Here is a 15,843-nt window from a genome sequence, read left to right on the forward strand (position 1 = left end):
CTTCTGTGCTACTCCCAACCTGCAAGGCAACCATTCACCTGATTTCTATCACTATAGATTAGGTAACAAGAGATTAGCTTTCTAGAATTTTGTATAACTGACTTTAAATACTATGTAAACTTTTTTGCCTTCTTTCACCCAGCATAATTATTCTGATACTCATCCATGCAGTTCCAAGTATTAATAATTGTTTTAAGGTTGAGTACTATTTCACTGTATGGATATACACACTTCGTTTATCCATTCACTTGTTGATGGATAATTGCATTAATTTGCATTACTTCCAGTTTGGGGCTATTACAAATAAAGTTGTTGTGAACACGGTACACAAGTCATTATACAGACATATAGTTTCATTTCTCTGGATAAAAACCCAAGAGCAGAATGACTGGATCATACAGTAGCCACATGATGAACTTTTAAAGAAACTTCCAGAGTGATTTTACCATACTACAGCCCCATCAGCAGTATTTCCAATATTTAATTTAGCTAGTCTTTTTTTTTTAATTTATTTTTTTATTGAAGGATAATTGCTTTATACAATTTTGTTGTTTTTTGTCAAACTTCAACATGAATCAGCAATTCAGTTCAGTTGCTCAGTTGTGACCGACTCTATGAGACGCCATGAATCACAGCATGCCAGGCATTCCTGTCCATCACAAACTCCCACCGATCGAGTCGGTGATGCCATCCAGCCATCTCATCCTCTGTCGTCCCCTTCTCCTCCTGCCCCCAATCCCTCCCAGAATCAGGGTCTTTTCCAACGAGTCAGCTCTTCACATGAGGTGGCCAAAGTATTGGAGTTTCAGCTTTAGCATCAGTCCTTCCAATGAACACCCAGGACTGATCTCCTTCAGGATGGACTGGCTGGATCTCCTTGCACTCCAAGGGACTCTCAAGAGTCTTCTCCAACACTACAGTTCAAAAGCATCAATTCTTTGGTGCTCAGCTTTCTTCACAGTCCAACTCTCACATCCATAATTGACCACTGGAAAAACCATAGCCTTGACTAGACGGACATTTGTTGGTAAAGTAATGTCTCTGCTTTTTAATATGCTATCTAGGTTGGTCATAACTTTCCTTCCAAGGAGTAAATGTGTTTAATTTCATGGCTGCAATCACCATCTGCAGTGATTCTGGAGCCCAAAAAAAGAAAGTCTGACACTGTTTCCACGGTCTCCCCATCTATTTCCCATGAAGTGATGGGACCAGATGCCATGATCTTAGTTTTCTGAATGTTAAGCTTTAAGTCAACTTTTTTACTCTCCTCTTTCACTTTCATCAAGAGGCTTTTTAGTTCCTCTTGACTTTCTGCCATAAGGGTGGTGTCATCTGCATATCTGAAGTCATTGATATTTCTCCTGGCAATCTTGATTCCCGCTTGTGCTTCTTCCAGCCCAGTGTTTCTCATGATGTACTCTGCATATAAGTTAAATAAGCAGGGTGACAATATACAGCCTTGACGTACTACTTTTCCTATTTGGAACCAGTCTGTTGTTCCATGTCCAGTTCTAACTGTTGCTTCCTGACCTGCATACAGGTTTCTCAAGAGGCAGGTCAGGTGATCTGGTATTCCCATCTCCTTCAGAATTTTCCACAGTTTATTGTGATCCACACAGTCGAAGGCTTTGGCGTAGTCAATAAAGCAGAATCAGCCATAGGTATACATATATCCCTCCCTTTTGAACCTCCCTCCCATCTCCCATCCCATCCCACCCCTCTAGATTGATACAGAACACCTGTTTGAGCTTCCTGAGCATACAGCAAATTCCCATTGGCTATCTATTTTACATATGGTAATGTAAGTTTCCATGTTACTCTTTCCATACATCTCACCCTCTCTTCCCTTCTCCCCATGTCCATAAGTCTATTCTCTATGTCTGTTTCTCCACTGCTGCCCTGTAAATAAGTTCTTCAGTACCACTTTTCTAGATTCCAGATATATGTTAGAATACAATATTTATCTTACTCATTCTGACTCACTTCACTCTGTAAAATAGGTACTAAGTTCATCCACCTCAACAGAACTGATTCAAATGCATTCCTTTTTATGGCTAATATTCCATTGTGTATATGTACCACAACTTCATTATCCATTCATCTGTTGATGGACATCTAGGTTGTTTTCATGTTCTAGCTATTGTAAATAGTGCTGCAGTGAACAATGGGATAATGTGTCTCTTTCAATTTTGGTTTCCTCAGGATATATGCCTAGGAGTGGAGTTGCTGGGTCATATAATGGTTTTATTCCTAGTTTTTCTTCTCACCTTGCTTATAGTTTCCTTTGCTGTGCAAAAGCTTCTAAGTTTAATCAGGTCCCACTTGTTTACTCTTGTTTTTATTTCCATTACTCTAGGAGGTGGGTCACAGAAGATCTTGTTTTGATTTATGTCATCTAGTGTTCTGCCTATAGTTTCCACTAAGAGTTTTATAGTTTCTGATCTTACATTTAGATTTTTAATCCATTTTGAGTTTATCTTTGTGTATGGTGTTAGGAAGTGTTCTAATTTCATTCTTTTACATGTAGCTGTCCAGTTCTCCCAGCACCATTTACTGAAGAGGCTGTCTTTGCCCCATTGTATATTCTTGCTCCTTTTTCAAAAATAAGGTACCCATAAGTGCATGGGTTTATTTCTGGGCTTTCTATCTTGTTCCATTGGTCTACATTTCTGTTTTTGTGCCAGTACCATACTGTCTTGACGAATGTAGCTTTGTAGTATAATCTGAATTCCTCCAGCTCCATTCTTCTTTGTCAAGACTGCTTTGGCTATTTGGGGCCTTTTGTGTTTCCATATGAACTGTGAAAGTTTTTGTTCTAGTTTTGTGAAAAATGCCATTGGTAATTTGATAGAGATCCAATTAAATCTGTAGATTGTGTTTGGTAGTATAGCCATTTTCACAATATTGATTCTCCCTACTCAGGAACATGAAATATCTCTCCATCTGTTTATGTTGTATTTGATTTCTTTCATTAGTGTCTTATGATTTTCTGTGTACAGTTCTTTTGTCTCCTTAGGTAAGTTTATTCCTAGATATTTAATTCTTTTTTTTTGCAATGGTGAATGGAACTGATTCCTTAATTTCTCTTTCTGACTTTTCATTGTTAGTATACAGAAATGCAAGTAATTTCTCTGTATTGATTTTGTATCCTGCAACTTTGCTAAATTCACTGATAAGCTTTAGTAATTTTCTGATACTATCTTTAGGGTTTTCTATGTACAGTATCATGTCATCTGCAAATAGTGAGAGCTTCACTTCTTTTCCGATATGGATTTATTTCTTTTTCTTCTCTAATTGCTGTAGCTAGGACTTCCAGAACTATGTTGTATAATAGTGGTGAAAGTGAACACCCTTGTCTTGTTCCTGATCTTAGGGTAAATTCTTTCAGTTTTTCACCATTGAGAATAATGCTTGCTATAAGCTTATCATATATGGCCTTTACTATGTTGAGATAGGTTCCTTCTAGGCCCATTTTTTTGAAGTTTTAATCATAAATGGGTGCTGAATTTTGTCAAAGGCTTTTTCTGCATCTGTTGAGATCATCATATGGTTTTTATCTTTCAGTTTGTTAATATGGTATATCACATTGATTGATTTGTATATATTGAAGAGTCCTTACATTCCTGGAATAAACCCAACTTGATCATGGTGTATGAGCTTTTTGATGTGATGCTGAATTCTCTTTACTAAAATTTTGTTGAGGATTTTTTGCATCTATGTTGATCAGTGATACTGGTCTGTAGTTTTCCTTTTTTGTGTTGTCTTTGTCTGGTTTTGGTATCAGGGTGATGGTGGCCTCATAGAGTGAATTTAGAAGTATTCCTTCCTCTGCAATTTTTTGAAAGAGTTTTAGAAGGACAGGCATTAGCTCTTCTCTAAATATTTGATAGAATTCTCCTGTGAAGCCATCTGGTCCTGGGGTTTTGTTTTTTGGGAGATTTTTGATCACAGCTTCAATTTCAGTGCTTGGAATTGGATTGTTCATAATTTCTAATTCTTCCTGGTTCAGTCTTGGAAGATTGAGCTTTTCTAAGAATCTGTCCATTTCTTCCAGGTAATCCATTTTATTGCCATATAGTTGTTCATAATAGTTTCTTATAATCCTTTGTATTTCTGCACTGCCTGTTGTAACCTCTCCTTTTTCATTTCTAATTTTGTTGATTTGATTCTTCTCTCTTTTTGTCTTGATGAGTCTGGCTAAAGGCTTGTCAATTTTGTTTATCTTCTCAAAGAAACAGTTTTTAGTTTTATTAATCTTTACTATTGTTTCTTTATTTTCTTTTTCATTTATTTCTGCTTGGATCTTTATGATTTCTTTCCTTCTACTAATTTTGGGGGGTTTTTGTTCATATTTTTCCAGTTGTTTTAGGTGTAAAGTTAGCTTGTCTATCCGATGTTTTTCTTGTTTCTTGAAGTAGGATTGTATTGGTATAAACTTCCCTCTTAGAACTGCTTTTGCTGCATCCCATAAGTTTTGAGTTGTCATGTTCTCATTGTCACTTGTTTCTAGAAATTTTATTTCCCTTTTGATTTCTTCAGTAACCCACTGGTTATTTAGAAATGTGTTGCCTAATCTCCATGTGTTTGTGTTTCTTATAGTTTTTTCTTGTAATTTACATCTAGTCTCATAGTGTTGTGGTTGGACAAGATGCTTTTACAGTTTCAATTTTCTTAAATTTACTGATGTTTGATTTGTGACCCAAGATGTGGTCTATCCTGGAGAATGTTCCATGAGCACTTAAGAAGGTATATTCTTCTGCATTTGGATGGAATGTCCTGAAGATATCAATGAGATACATCTCATCTAATGTATCATTTAAGACTTGTGTTTCCCTATTAATTTTCTGTCCATTGGATGATCTGTCCATTGGTGTGAGTGGGGTGTTAAAGTCTTCTACTATTATTGTGTTACTGTCAATTTCTCCTTTTATGTCTGTTAGTGTTTGTCTTATGTACTGAGGTGCTCCTGTGTTGGGTGCATAGATATTTACAATTGCTATGTCTTCCTCTTGGATTGATCCCTTGACCATTATGTAGTGTCCTTCCTTATCTCTTGTAATCTTCTTTATTTTAAGGCCTATTTTGTCTGATATGAGGATTGCTATTCCAGCTTTCTTTTGCTTCCCATTTGCATGGAATATATCTTTCCATCCTTTCACTTTCAGTCTATATGTGTCTTTAGGTCTGAAGTGGGTTTCTTGTATACAACATATATATGGATCTTGTTTTTGCATCCATTCAGCCAGTCTGTGGCTTTTGGTTGGGGCATTTAATCCACTTACATTTAAAGTAATTATTGATATATATGTTCCTATTGCCATTTTCTTAATTGTTTGGGGTTGATTTTGTAGATCTTTTTTCTTCTCTTGTATTTCTTGACTATATAAGTCCCTTTAACATTTGTTGTAAAGCTGGTTTGGTGGTACTGAATTCTCTTAACTTATGCTTGTCTGAAAAGCTTTTTATTTCGTCATTAATTCTGAATGAGATCCTTGCCTAATTTAGTTAGTCTTTTAAAATTTTAACCATTCAAATAGGTGTGTGACAGTATTTCATTTGGTTTTAATTTGCATTTCCCTTATGACTCTCTCTTCACATGTTTATTTGCTATCCATATATCTTCTTCAGTGAAGTGTCTATTCAAATCTTTCACTCATTTGTTGTTGTTGTATTTCTTTTATTATAAATTTTTGGCATTATTTTATATTCTGGATACAAGTTCTTTATCAGATACATGACTTGCAGGTATCTTCTTCCAGTATGTGGCATTCTTTTTAATTTTCTTAAGATTCTCTCTAGAACAGAAGATGCTTCTAATTTTGGTGAAGTCCAATTCATCAATGTTTTCTTTTATGGATTTTACCTTTATTGTTGTATCTAATAAATCTTTGATTATTCCAAGGTCACAAAATTATTTTCTTATGCTTTCTTTGAGAAGTTTTACAGTTTTAGATTTTATAGGTAGGTTTATGATCAATTTTGAGCTAATTTCTGAATAGGTGCAAGATGGAGATCAAAGTTCATTTCTGCATATGGGTATCCAATTGTTCCAGCACCATTTGTTGAAAAGATTGACTGTCCCTTTTCCACTGAATTTTCTTTACACCTTTGTTGAAAAGCAGTTTCCCATATATACCTAGGTTTATTTCTGGATTCTATCTGCTCTATTGATATATATATCTATCTTTCTGTAACAGTTAGTGATTCAGTAACTTACTGAATGCATGTGTGCATGGTCAGTGTTGTATGACTCTTTGCAATCCCTTGGACCCACCAGGCTCCACTGTCATGGGATTTCCCAGGCAAGAATACTGGAGTGAGTTGCCATTTCCTTCTCCAGGGGATCTTCTGAACCCAGGGATCAAATCATGTCTCCTTCATTGGCAGGTGGATTCTTCACCATTGAACCACCAGAGAAGCCCTCTTTTTTAAATTAGGTGGCTTTTATTTCTTTTTGCACCCCACCGTAGAAGAGAAGTGATGAGAGCAGACATTTTGTTTCTGGTCACAATGAAAAAGCATTCAGTCTTTTATCATTAAAAATGGTGTTAGCCAAACAGATGGAGAAATATACCGTGTTCACGAACTGGAAGAATCAATATTGTCAAAATGGCTATTCTACCCAAAGCAATCTATAGATTCAATGCAAACCCTATCAAGCTACCAAAGCTATTTTTCACAGAACTAGAACAAATAATTTCACAATTTGTATGGAAATACAAAAAACCTCGAATAGCCAAAGTAATCTTGAGAAGGAAGAATGGAACTGGAGGAATCAACCTGCCTGACTTCAGACTTTACTACAAAGCCACAGTATGGTACTGGCACAAAGACAGAAATAAAGATCAATGGAACAGAATAGAAAGCCCAGAGATAAATCCACGAACCTATGGACACCTTATCTTCGACAAAGGAGGTAAGGATATACAATGGAAAAAAGACAACCTCTTTAACAAGTGGTGCTGGGAAAACTGGTCAACCACTTGTAAAAGAATAAAACTAGAACACTTTCTAACACCATACACAAAAATAAGCTCAAAATGGATTAAAGATCTAAATGTAAGACCAGAAACTATAAAACTCCTAGAGGAGAACATAGGCAAAACACTCTCTGACATAAATCACAGCAGGATCCTCTATGACCCACCTCCCAGAATATTGGAAATAAAAGCAAAAATAAACAAATGGGACCTAATGAAACTTAAAAGCTTTTGCACAACAAAGGAAACTATAAGCAAGGTGAAAAGACAGCCCTCAGATTGGGAGAAAATAATAGCAAACAAAGCAACAGACAAAGAATTAATCTCAAAAATATACAAGCAACTCCTGCAGCTCAACTCCAGAAAAATAAATGACCCAATCAAAAAATGGGCCAAAGAACTAAACAGACATTTCTCCAAAGAAGACATACAGATGGCTAACAAACACGTGAAAAGATGCTCAACATCACTCATTATCAGAGAAATGCAAATCAAAACCACAATGAGGTACCATTACACGCCAGTCAGGATGGCTGCTATCCAAAAGTCTACAAGCAATAAATGCTGGAGAGGGTGTGGAGAAAAGGGAACCCTCTTACACTGTTGGTGGGAATGCAAACTAGTATAGCCGCTATGGAGAACAGTGTGGAGATTTCTTAAAAAACTGGAAATAGAACTGCCATATGACCCAGCAATCCCACTTCTGGGTATACACACTGAGGAAACCAGATCTGAAAGAGACACGTGCACCCCAATGTTCATCACAGCACTGTTTATAATAGCCAGGACATGGAAGCAACCTAGATGCCCATCAGCAGATGAATGGATAAGGAAGCTGTGGTACATATACACCATGGAATATTACTCAGCCATTAAAAAGAATTCATTTGAATCAGTTCTAATGAGATGGATGAAACTGGAGCCCATTATACAGAGTGAAGTAAGCCAGAAAGATAAAGACCATTACAGTATACTAACACATATATATGGAATTTAGAAAGATGGTAACGATAACCCTATATGCAAAACAGAAAAAGAGACACAGATGTACAGAACAGACTTTGGGACTCTGTTGGAGAAGGCGAGGGTGGGATGTTTCAAGAGAACAGCATCGAAACATGTATATTATCTAAGGTTAAACAGATCACCAGCCCAGGATGGATGCATGAGACAAGTGCTCGGGCCTAGTGCACTGGGAAGACCCAGAGGGATCGGGTAAAGAGGGAGGTGGGAGGGGGGATCAGGATGGGGAATACATGTAAATCCATGGCTAATTCAAGTCAATGTATGACAAAAACCACTACAATATTGTAAAGTAATTAGCCTCCAACTAATAAAAATAAATGAAAAAAAAAATTTTTTAATGATTTTAGCTATTGGTTTTCCATAGATTCATTAATTACGTTGAGGGCATCCTTTTCTATTTTAGATTGTTGAGACTTTATCAGGAATGTATGTTGAATCTTGTCAAATAATCTTTCTATGTCTATTGAGATGATCATATGGTTTTCTTTTTCAGTGGGTAAATATGGCGTATTATATTAGTTGTTCTTTGGATATTAAAACAACTTTGCATTCCTGGAATAAACTTCACTTTGTCATGATGAATTATTCTTTTGATATTGGTTGTACTCAATTTAGGCAGAGGAAAGAGAGATCAAATTGCCTTTTCTAAATCCAACTTGAATATCTGAAGTTCTTGGTTCAGTTTACTGTTGAAGACATGCTTGGAGAATTTCGAGCATTATTTTGCTAGTGTGTGAGATGAGTGCAACTGTGTGGTAGTCTGAACATTCTTTGGCATTCCTTTCTTTGGGATTGGAATGAAATGTGACCTCTTCCAGTCCTGTGGCCACTGCTGAGTTTTAGAAATTTGCTGGCATACTGAGTGCAGCACTTTAACAGCATCATCATTTAGGATTTGAAATAGTACACGTGGAATTGACTTACCTGGTGGTTCAGCTGGTAAAGAATCTGCCTGCAATGTGGGGTAGAGCCTCTGGAGAAGGGAACAGCTACCCACTCCAGTATTTTGGCCTGGAGAATTCCATGGACTGTATATGTATAGTCCATGGGGTTGTAAAGAGTCAGACATGATGGAGCAACTTTCACTTTCAACTGGAATTCCATCACCTCCACTAGCTTTGTTAGTAGTGATGCTTCCTAAGGCCCACATGACTTCACATTCCAGGAGGTCTGGCTCAAGGTGAGTGATCATACCATTGTGGTTATCTGGGTCATGAAGATCTTTTTTGTACAATTCTTCTGTGTATTCTTGTCACCTCTTCTTAATACCTTCTTCTCTTAGGTCCATAACATTTCTGTCCTTTATTGTGCCCACCTTTGCATAAAATATTCCCTTGGTATCTCTAATTTTCTTGAAGAGATCTCTAGCTGAATTTAGAAAAGGCAGAGGAACCAGAGATCAAATTGCCAACATCCACTGGATCATCAAAAAAGCAAGAGTTTCAGAAAAATATCCACTTCTGTTTTATTGATTACACCAAAGCCTCTGACTGTGTGAATCACAATAAACTGTGGAAAATTCTTCAGGAGATGGGAATACCAGATCACCTTACCTGCCTCCTGACAAATCTATAGGCAGGTCAAGAGGCAACAGTTAGAACTAGACATGGAACAACAGATAGCTTCCAAATTGGGAAGGAGTACGTCAAGGCTGTATATTGTCACCCTGTTTATTTAACTTATATGCAGAGTACGTCATGCAAAATGCCGGGCTGGATGAAGCACAAGCTGGAATCAAGATTGCAAGGAGAAATACCAATAACCTCATATATGCAGATGACACCACCGTTATGGCAGAAAGCAAAGAGGAACTAAAGAGCCTCTTGATGAAAGTGAAAGAGGAGAGTGAAAAAGTTGGCTTAAAGCTCAACATTCAGAAAACTAAGATCATGGTATCTGGTCCTATCACTTCATGGCAAATAGATGAGGAAACAGTGGAAACAGTGACAGACTTTACTTTTTTGGGCTCCAAAATCACTGCAGATGGTGACTGCAGCCATGAAATTAAAAGACCCTTGCTCCTTGGAAGAAAAGCTATGACAAATTTAGAGAGCATATTAAAAAGCAGAGACATTACTTTACCAACAACAGTCCACCTAGTTACATATGTAACTACACATACATATGTAGTCACATATGGATGTGAGAATTGGACTGTATAGAAGGCTGACCCGAAGAACTGATGCTTTTGACTGCGGTGCTGGAGAAGACTCTTGAAAGTCCCTTGGACTGCAAGGAGATTCAACCAGTCAATCTTAAAGGAAATCAGTCCTGAATATTCATTGGAAGGACTGATGTTGAAGCTGAAGCTCCAATACTTCGGCCACCTGGTGCAAAGAACTGACTCAATGGAAAAGACCCTGATGCTAGGAAAGAGTAAAGGCAGGAGGAAGAGAGGATGACAGAGGATGAGATGGTTGGATGGCATCATGGATTCGATGGACATGAGTCTGAGAAAGCTCTGCAAATTGGTGATGGACAGGGAAGTCTGGCGTGCTGCAGTCCATGGAGTCACAAAAGAGTCGGACAGGACTGAGCGACTGAATTGAACTGAACTGTACTCAGTTTGTTAAAATTGTGTTTAGAATTTTGGATCCGTGTTCATAAGCCTATGATATTTTCTCCTCTAATGTCTGTTAGATTTTGATATCAGGGTAATACTTTCTTCGTTAGAATGAATTAGGAAATGCTCCTTTATTTTCAGTTTCTTAGAAGAATTTTGCAGAACTGGTAATATTTTTGCAATACAGGCACAGTTTAGCGGGGTGCCTCTGGCTCAGAGTCTCTCACAAGTACCTCTTGGTGAGCCATGGTTATAGTCCTCCAAGGGGAAAATCTGCTCCCAAGCTTATTCACATTGTCCTTAGCAGACCTCAGATGATCTATTTTCAAGCTCACTGACATGCCTGTTAGTAATCCTCAAGTCCTTGCTGACTACAGACTAGAAACATTAGTTCCATTAGGCCATGTGGGCCTCTCCACAGGACAGCTCACAAAATGGAAGGTGTATTTCCTCAGAGTGTGTAAGAGAAAGAGTGAAAGGGATCCCATACCCTTTTTGTAACCTTATTCCACGTGATTAATAAGCAAATCAACAAGTCCAGTCCACACACAAGGAGAAGGGATTTCACAAGAGTATGACAACTAGGAGGTAGGTCATATCAGAGAACGTTTTAGAGTCTGCCTACCATAGTTGTTCACGACAGTAACTTATTATCCTTCTAATATGTATAGAATCTTTAGTGATGATAGCTCTCTCTTCCTTACTTAGGTAATTAATCTTTTTTTCCTGATCTAGAAGTTGGTCAATCTTATTGATCCTCATAAAGAGCTTTTGGTTTCACTGTTGTTTTCTTTGATCAATTTCCACTCTGATCTTTATTATTCCTTTCCTCTGCTTATTTTGGGACTCATTCGCCCTTTTTTTCTGTTCTGTAAGGTGGATCTTTCTTCTTATAACATGGAGTTTACTGCTCTAATTTCCCCTAAAGTATTGCTTTAATGGCATCCGACAAATTTTGACACGTTGTGTTTTCACTTTCATTCAGTTGAAAATACTTTCTAGTTTCCTTTCTGATTTTGTCTTTGATCATGGGGTATTTATTTATTTATTTTTTGATCATGGGTTATTTTAAAGTGCTAACAAAAGAGCTGGACATGACTTAGCATTTAAACAACAACATTTAGTTTCCAAATATTTCAGAATATTCCAGAGGTTTCTCTGTTATGGATTTCTAGTTTAATTCCATTGTGGGTCAGAGAACATACTCTTTGTGATCTGAATCTTTTTAAATTTAATAAGACCTTTTCTATGGCCCAGAAGATGATTTATCTTGGTAAATGTTCCATGCGTACTTGAAAAGAATGTGTATTCTGCTGCTGTTGGATGTAGGATTATACAAATGTCAATTAGGTCCAGTTGGTTAATGGGATTGTTCAAGTCTTCTATATCTTCACTGATTTTCTCTTGTAGACTACATTTAAAAATGTTATAAGAATGCAATATCAGTGACAGAATTTGAACATTACTAAACTATTTTTATTTTATTAAAATGTTTTTCTTAATCTGGCACACACAGAATCACAGGCAGAAATTTAGAGACCACAGAAATGGAATGAAATGAGACATCTAACTGTGATGCTGCACCTCTGAACAAATTTTGCTATTTAAGAAAGTGCTCTTGAAACTGGGTTATTTTATCTTTCCCTGTCTGACCTTGTAAGCTACTTAATTGCGAAATGTGTTTTTATTCACAGTGTCTCTTAATATTTTATTCTTTATGCCAAGTCATGCTCCCACTGCAAGCAAGACAGGCAACAAAACCTTCAACAGAATGAAAGAAATATAGGTGCTTCTAGCATAACACTGTTTATAAGTGTTCCTATTTTAACAGGACATATAAATGCTTCTAAAAAAAACCTTGCATTCCACAAAACTGTGTATAAAAACAATGGGTTATGGGAAAAATAGTATGGGACCATAACATTTGAAACACATTTAACTTTGTAACCAGAATACTAAAAAAATAATAATTATCTCAATTAAAATGTTAGTACTCAGTAGATGTCCACTACCACTTGTACCCAGGATCACAGTTGATTTTTATAGCCTTAAATCTGCAAGAGATAGGTTTTTAAGGGCATTTACCTCCAATAGATAACACTGTCATCAAAATCTATTTTGAATCTATGTTCTCTTCAACAGCACATTGTTTTAAAAACAAGAGAAATGTCTTTTCCATGTCTTATCTGCTCCCACGACTTCATCAGATAGGGTCACATTGTAAGGTAGAATACCACTTCTTGAATTCATTAAACCATCCACTTCTTGCACTGCCACAGTATTCTTAACTTAAGGCTTCCTTCTTTAACTTAAGAAAAATTGGCCCTCAATGCTTTAAACTATTGATTTTCTGGGGGAAAAATTACATATTGAACCAATGATGTTATTTTCTTATTTGCCAACTAGGCATTAATTTGCATTACAGAAATATGTTGCAGCTGAAAACAAAATACTCCATAGTTTTCTAACCTTGAAATGTGTGATTTTCCTAGTCATTTTCTTGGCAGCAGACACTGCTGGGATTTAAATCTCCTTCCTTCCAGGATGACTGAAAGCATATTTTGCTGTTGTTTAATCTCTCAGTTGTGTCTGACTCTTTTGCAACCCCATGAATTATATGCTGCTAGTTTCCTCTGTCCATGGAATATCCCAGGCAAGAAAACTGGAGTGGGTTGCCATTTCCTTCTTCAGGTGATCTTCTTGACCCAAGGATTGAACCCACGTCTCCTTTACTGGCAGACAGATTCTTAACCACTGAGCCATCAGGGAAGCAAAAGCATATATACTGAGCATTTCTTATGTTCGTGTCTGTTCTAAGTACTGGAGACAGTGGTGAACATGACAGAGAAGGTTCCTGTTTTCATAGATTTTACATTCTGGTGGGTGATACAGACAATAAACAGGTAAATCGACAAACATGGTAATGTCAGAGAGTGAGACTCGCTGTGAAGAAAATAAATGAGTGATAGGATATGGCATGAGGTGTAGAGGCTGGGTGACCAGCTCTCTGTAAAGAGGTAACCTTAGAAAGGATGATCAGGAAGTCTTCTCTGAAGAGATGATGTTTGAGCCAAGACCTATCAGATGAGAAGGAACTAGTCATGGGAAGATCTGGAGAAGACTCTTGGGCAGTGGGAACAGTAAAGGGACAGTAAGTCAAAGGCCTTAAGATGAGAGCAGGCTTAGTGTATCTAAGGAATAGAGTGAAAAGTGGCTGGGGAAATTTCAGGGGTATCCCCAGGGCTGAGTGCCATGCCTCATGGCCATGCTGAGGTTGACCCAGCAGATCAAGCCACTGCTGCCTAACAGTTTCACATCCTCCATGCCTCAGATAGCCAGAGGCACCCCAAATGCCTACAGACAAATCCGACTAAATGACCCTCATCTGAGTGCCAAGCTCAGGCAATGGAGCAAAACACACTGATTACCACAAAATGTCAGGCTGGTATGGAGCCAGATGAGTTTGGCATCTCTGAGGGAGTTGCTGAAATCTGACAACAGGATCCAACCAGAAATGGCCTGTGGGCCAGGGGGACAGGGCTGGAGCAAGGCTTCTCAGGAGGCAGCCTGGGACAGCTGGAGCAGAATGACGGTACAGAACAGGAGAGATGGGGTGGGTCCTGAGGGAACGACTGGATGGCAATGAAGGAAAGACTCTTCAAGTCCCTTTTGTCAGTCCTGGGTGCCATACACACTTACCTGGAGTAACCAGTGACTTCCCAACTAGTCACATTGTCTAGCAGAATAGCCAGGAGTAGGGCTTCACTATTTTTGCAGAATCTTAGCTTACCCAGACTGGTTCCAATTCTGCTGCCATAAACTTTAATGTTGCTTTGGAATACTTCTTTACATGATCTCTGTTTTTAACACAAATACATCTTTTCAGAAGGATCTCACCTTCCTTCATGAAGAGAAACCCTTCATTCGCTTTTTTGGATGTTGTTGTAGTTAGCACAATACTGGGAAGATCTTTCACCTTCTCAAGACGGATCTGTACTGCAAGGCTAGGGCTCTGTCAGGTGGAGAGCCTCACATAGCTTAATGCCGCAGTAGGACAGAAGATTTTCTGACACCACCCAGCAGTTCATGGTGCCAAAATGACACCAACACTCTGGGTTTTATGTTTCAGGTGATGAGAGATGAGAAACTAGGCATAGGCTGCTTACCTGTTCTTCCTGCAGCGAATTGTGAAGCCAAGAAAGAAGGCTATGAGGAGAAGTCCACAGCTTAGGAAAGTCCAAACAATACCCAAGAGGGCAGGAGATAATGAAGAAATGGTCTTACTGCTGTGGTGGGAAGAGGTCTGAGAACAGAATGAAGAGAAGCTGTTAGAAATGAAGCTCTTCTATAGATCAAACATGAACTACCCCCATCACCACCAGCGTAGGGACACAGGTGTCCTGCATAAACATTTACCCCTCCCCCCTCCACCACCATTATCATTAACAACAATAACAACAACAACACGTATATCTAAGCAGCAGCCCTGACACCCCATGGCTGCTCACTTACAATTGTAGTTCTGCAGAGATCATGAAGGGGTCTGCGTTCCAGCTCCTGACCAGGAAAACCGTCACACAATTCAGAGCAGTTTATTTCAGGCTCCATGTCATCGTACGCCCCTCTTGGTAGGTGCCTATTCACAGTCTCGGTCACCCACTGGTAGGTAACCAGCAGATCTTTGACTAAAACACAACAGCAACTCAGATCTTTTCTTCAGAGGCGCCATTTTGGAGCTGGATCCTGGCTCAGAATCTGGGATGAACAATCCACTCAGGTGGAAGCGGAGAGTTATTTCACTAGGCTCCTATATCAGACACCTTCCAGGCTCTCCTGGTCCCCTGCTGCCAGTGCAGACCACATGAGTCAAGAGTGGACATCTTAGTAACCATTAGGTCACACAAAGCGATGATTCTAGCTTGCCACCAGATGGCAGTCACTGCTCCAAGTACGCTCACACAGGTCCTGAAGGAAAGGAAAGCAATTAAACCTGTTAATAAATAAATGTTTTATTTATATACATATAATTTACTCAAACACAAAAACATACATATATGTAAATGGATTATTACAGAGGTTATAAAGTATTTTATACATTTAACTATAATAGCTATATTTTTATTAGATATAGTTATACATAATACATTCTTATATATAACAAAGGTTTAGGCGAGTGAGCGAGTGAAAGTCGCTCAGCTGTGTCCGACTCTACAACCCCATGGACTGTAGCCTACCAGGCTCCTCTGTCCATGGAATTTCCCAGGCAAGAATACT

The 15,843-nt window shown here is 38.2% G+C and overlaps 1 protein-coding gene across 3 annotated transcripts in view; it reads right to left on the bottom strand.

Annotated features, from left to right (window-relative positions):
- Nucleotides 1–15,843, bottom strand: part of GPR156 (G protein-coupled receptor 156) — a 109,410-nt gene that overhangs the window by 67,468 nt on the left and 26,099 nt on the right. For all 3 annotated transcript variants that reach the window (XM_065943553.1, XM_065943552.1, XM_065943554.1), the window contains 2 exons: nt 15,082–15,534; nt 14,736–14,872 (listed from right to left, as the gene is read on the bottom strand). In XM_065943553.1, coding sequence (XP_065799625.1) covers nt 14,736–14,872; nt 15,082–15,177 — 233 coding nt within the window. In that variant the 5' untranslated portion in view covers nt 15,178–15,534. The remainder of the gene's footprint in view (nt 1–14,735; nt 14,873–15,081; nt 15,535–15,843) is intronic.

This window comes from Muntiacus reevesi, chromosome 8 (genome assembly GCF_963930625.1).
Source record: "Muntiacus reevesi chromosome 8, mMunRee1.1, whole genome shotgun sequence".
NCBI lineage: Eukaryota > Metazoa > Chordata > Mammalia > Artiodactyla > Cervidae > Muntiacus > Muntiacus reevesi.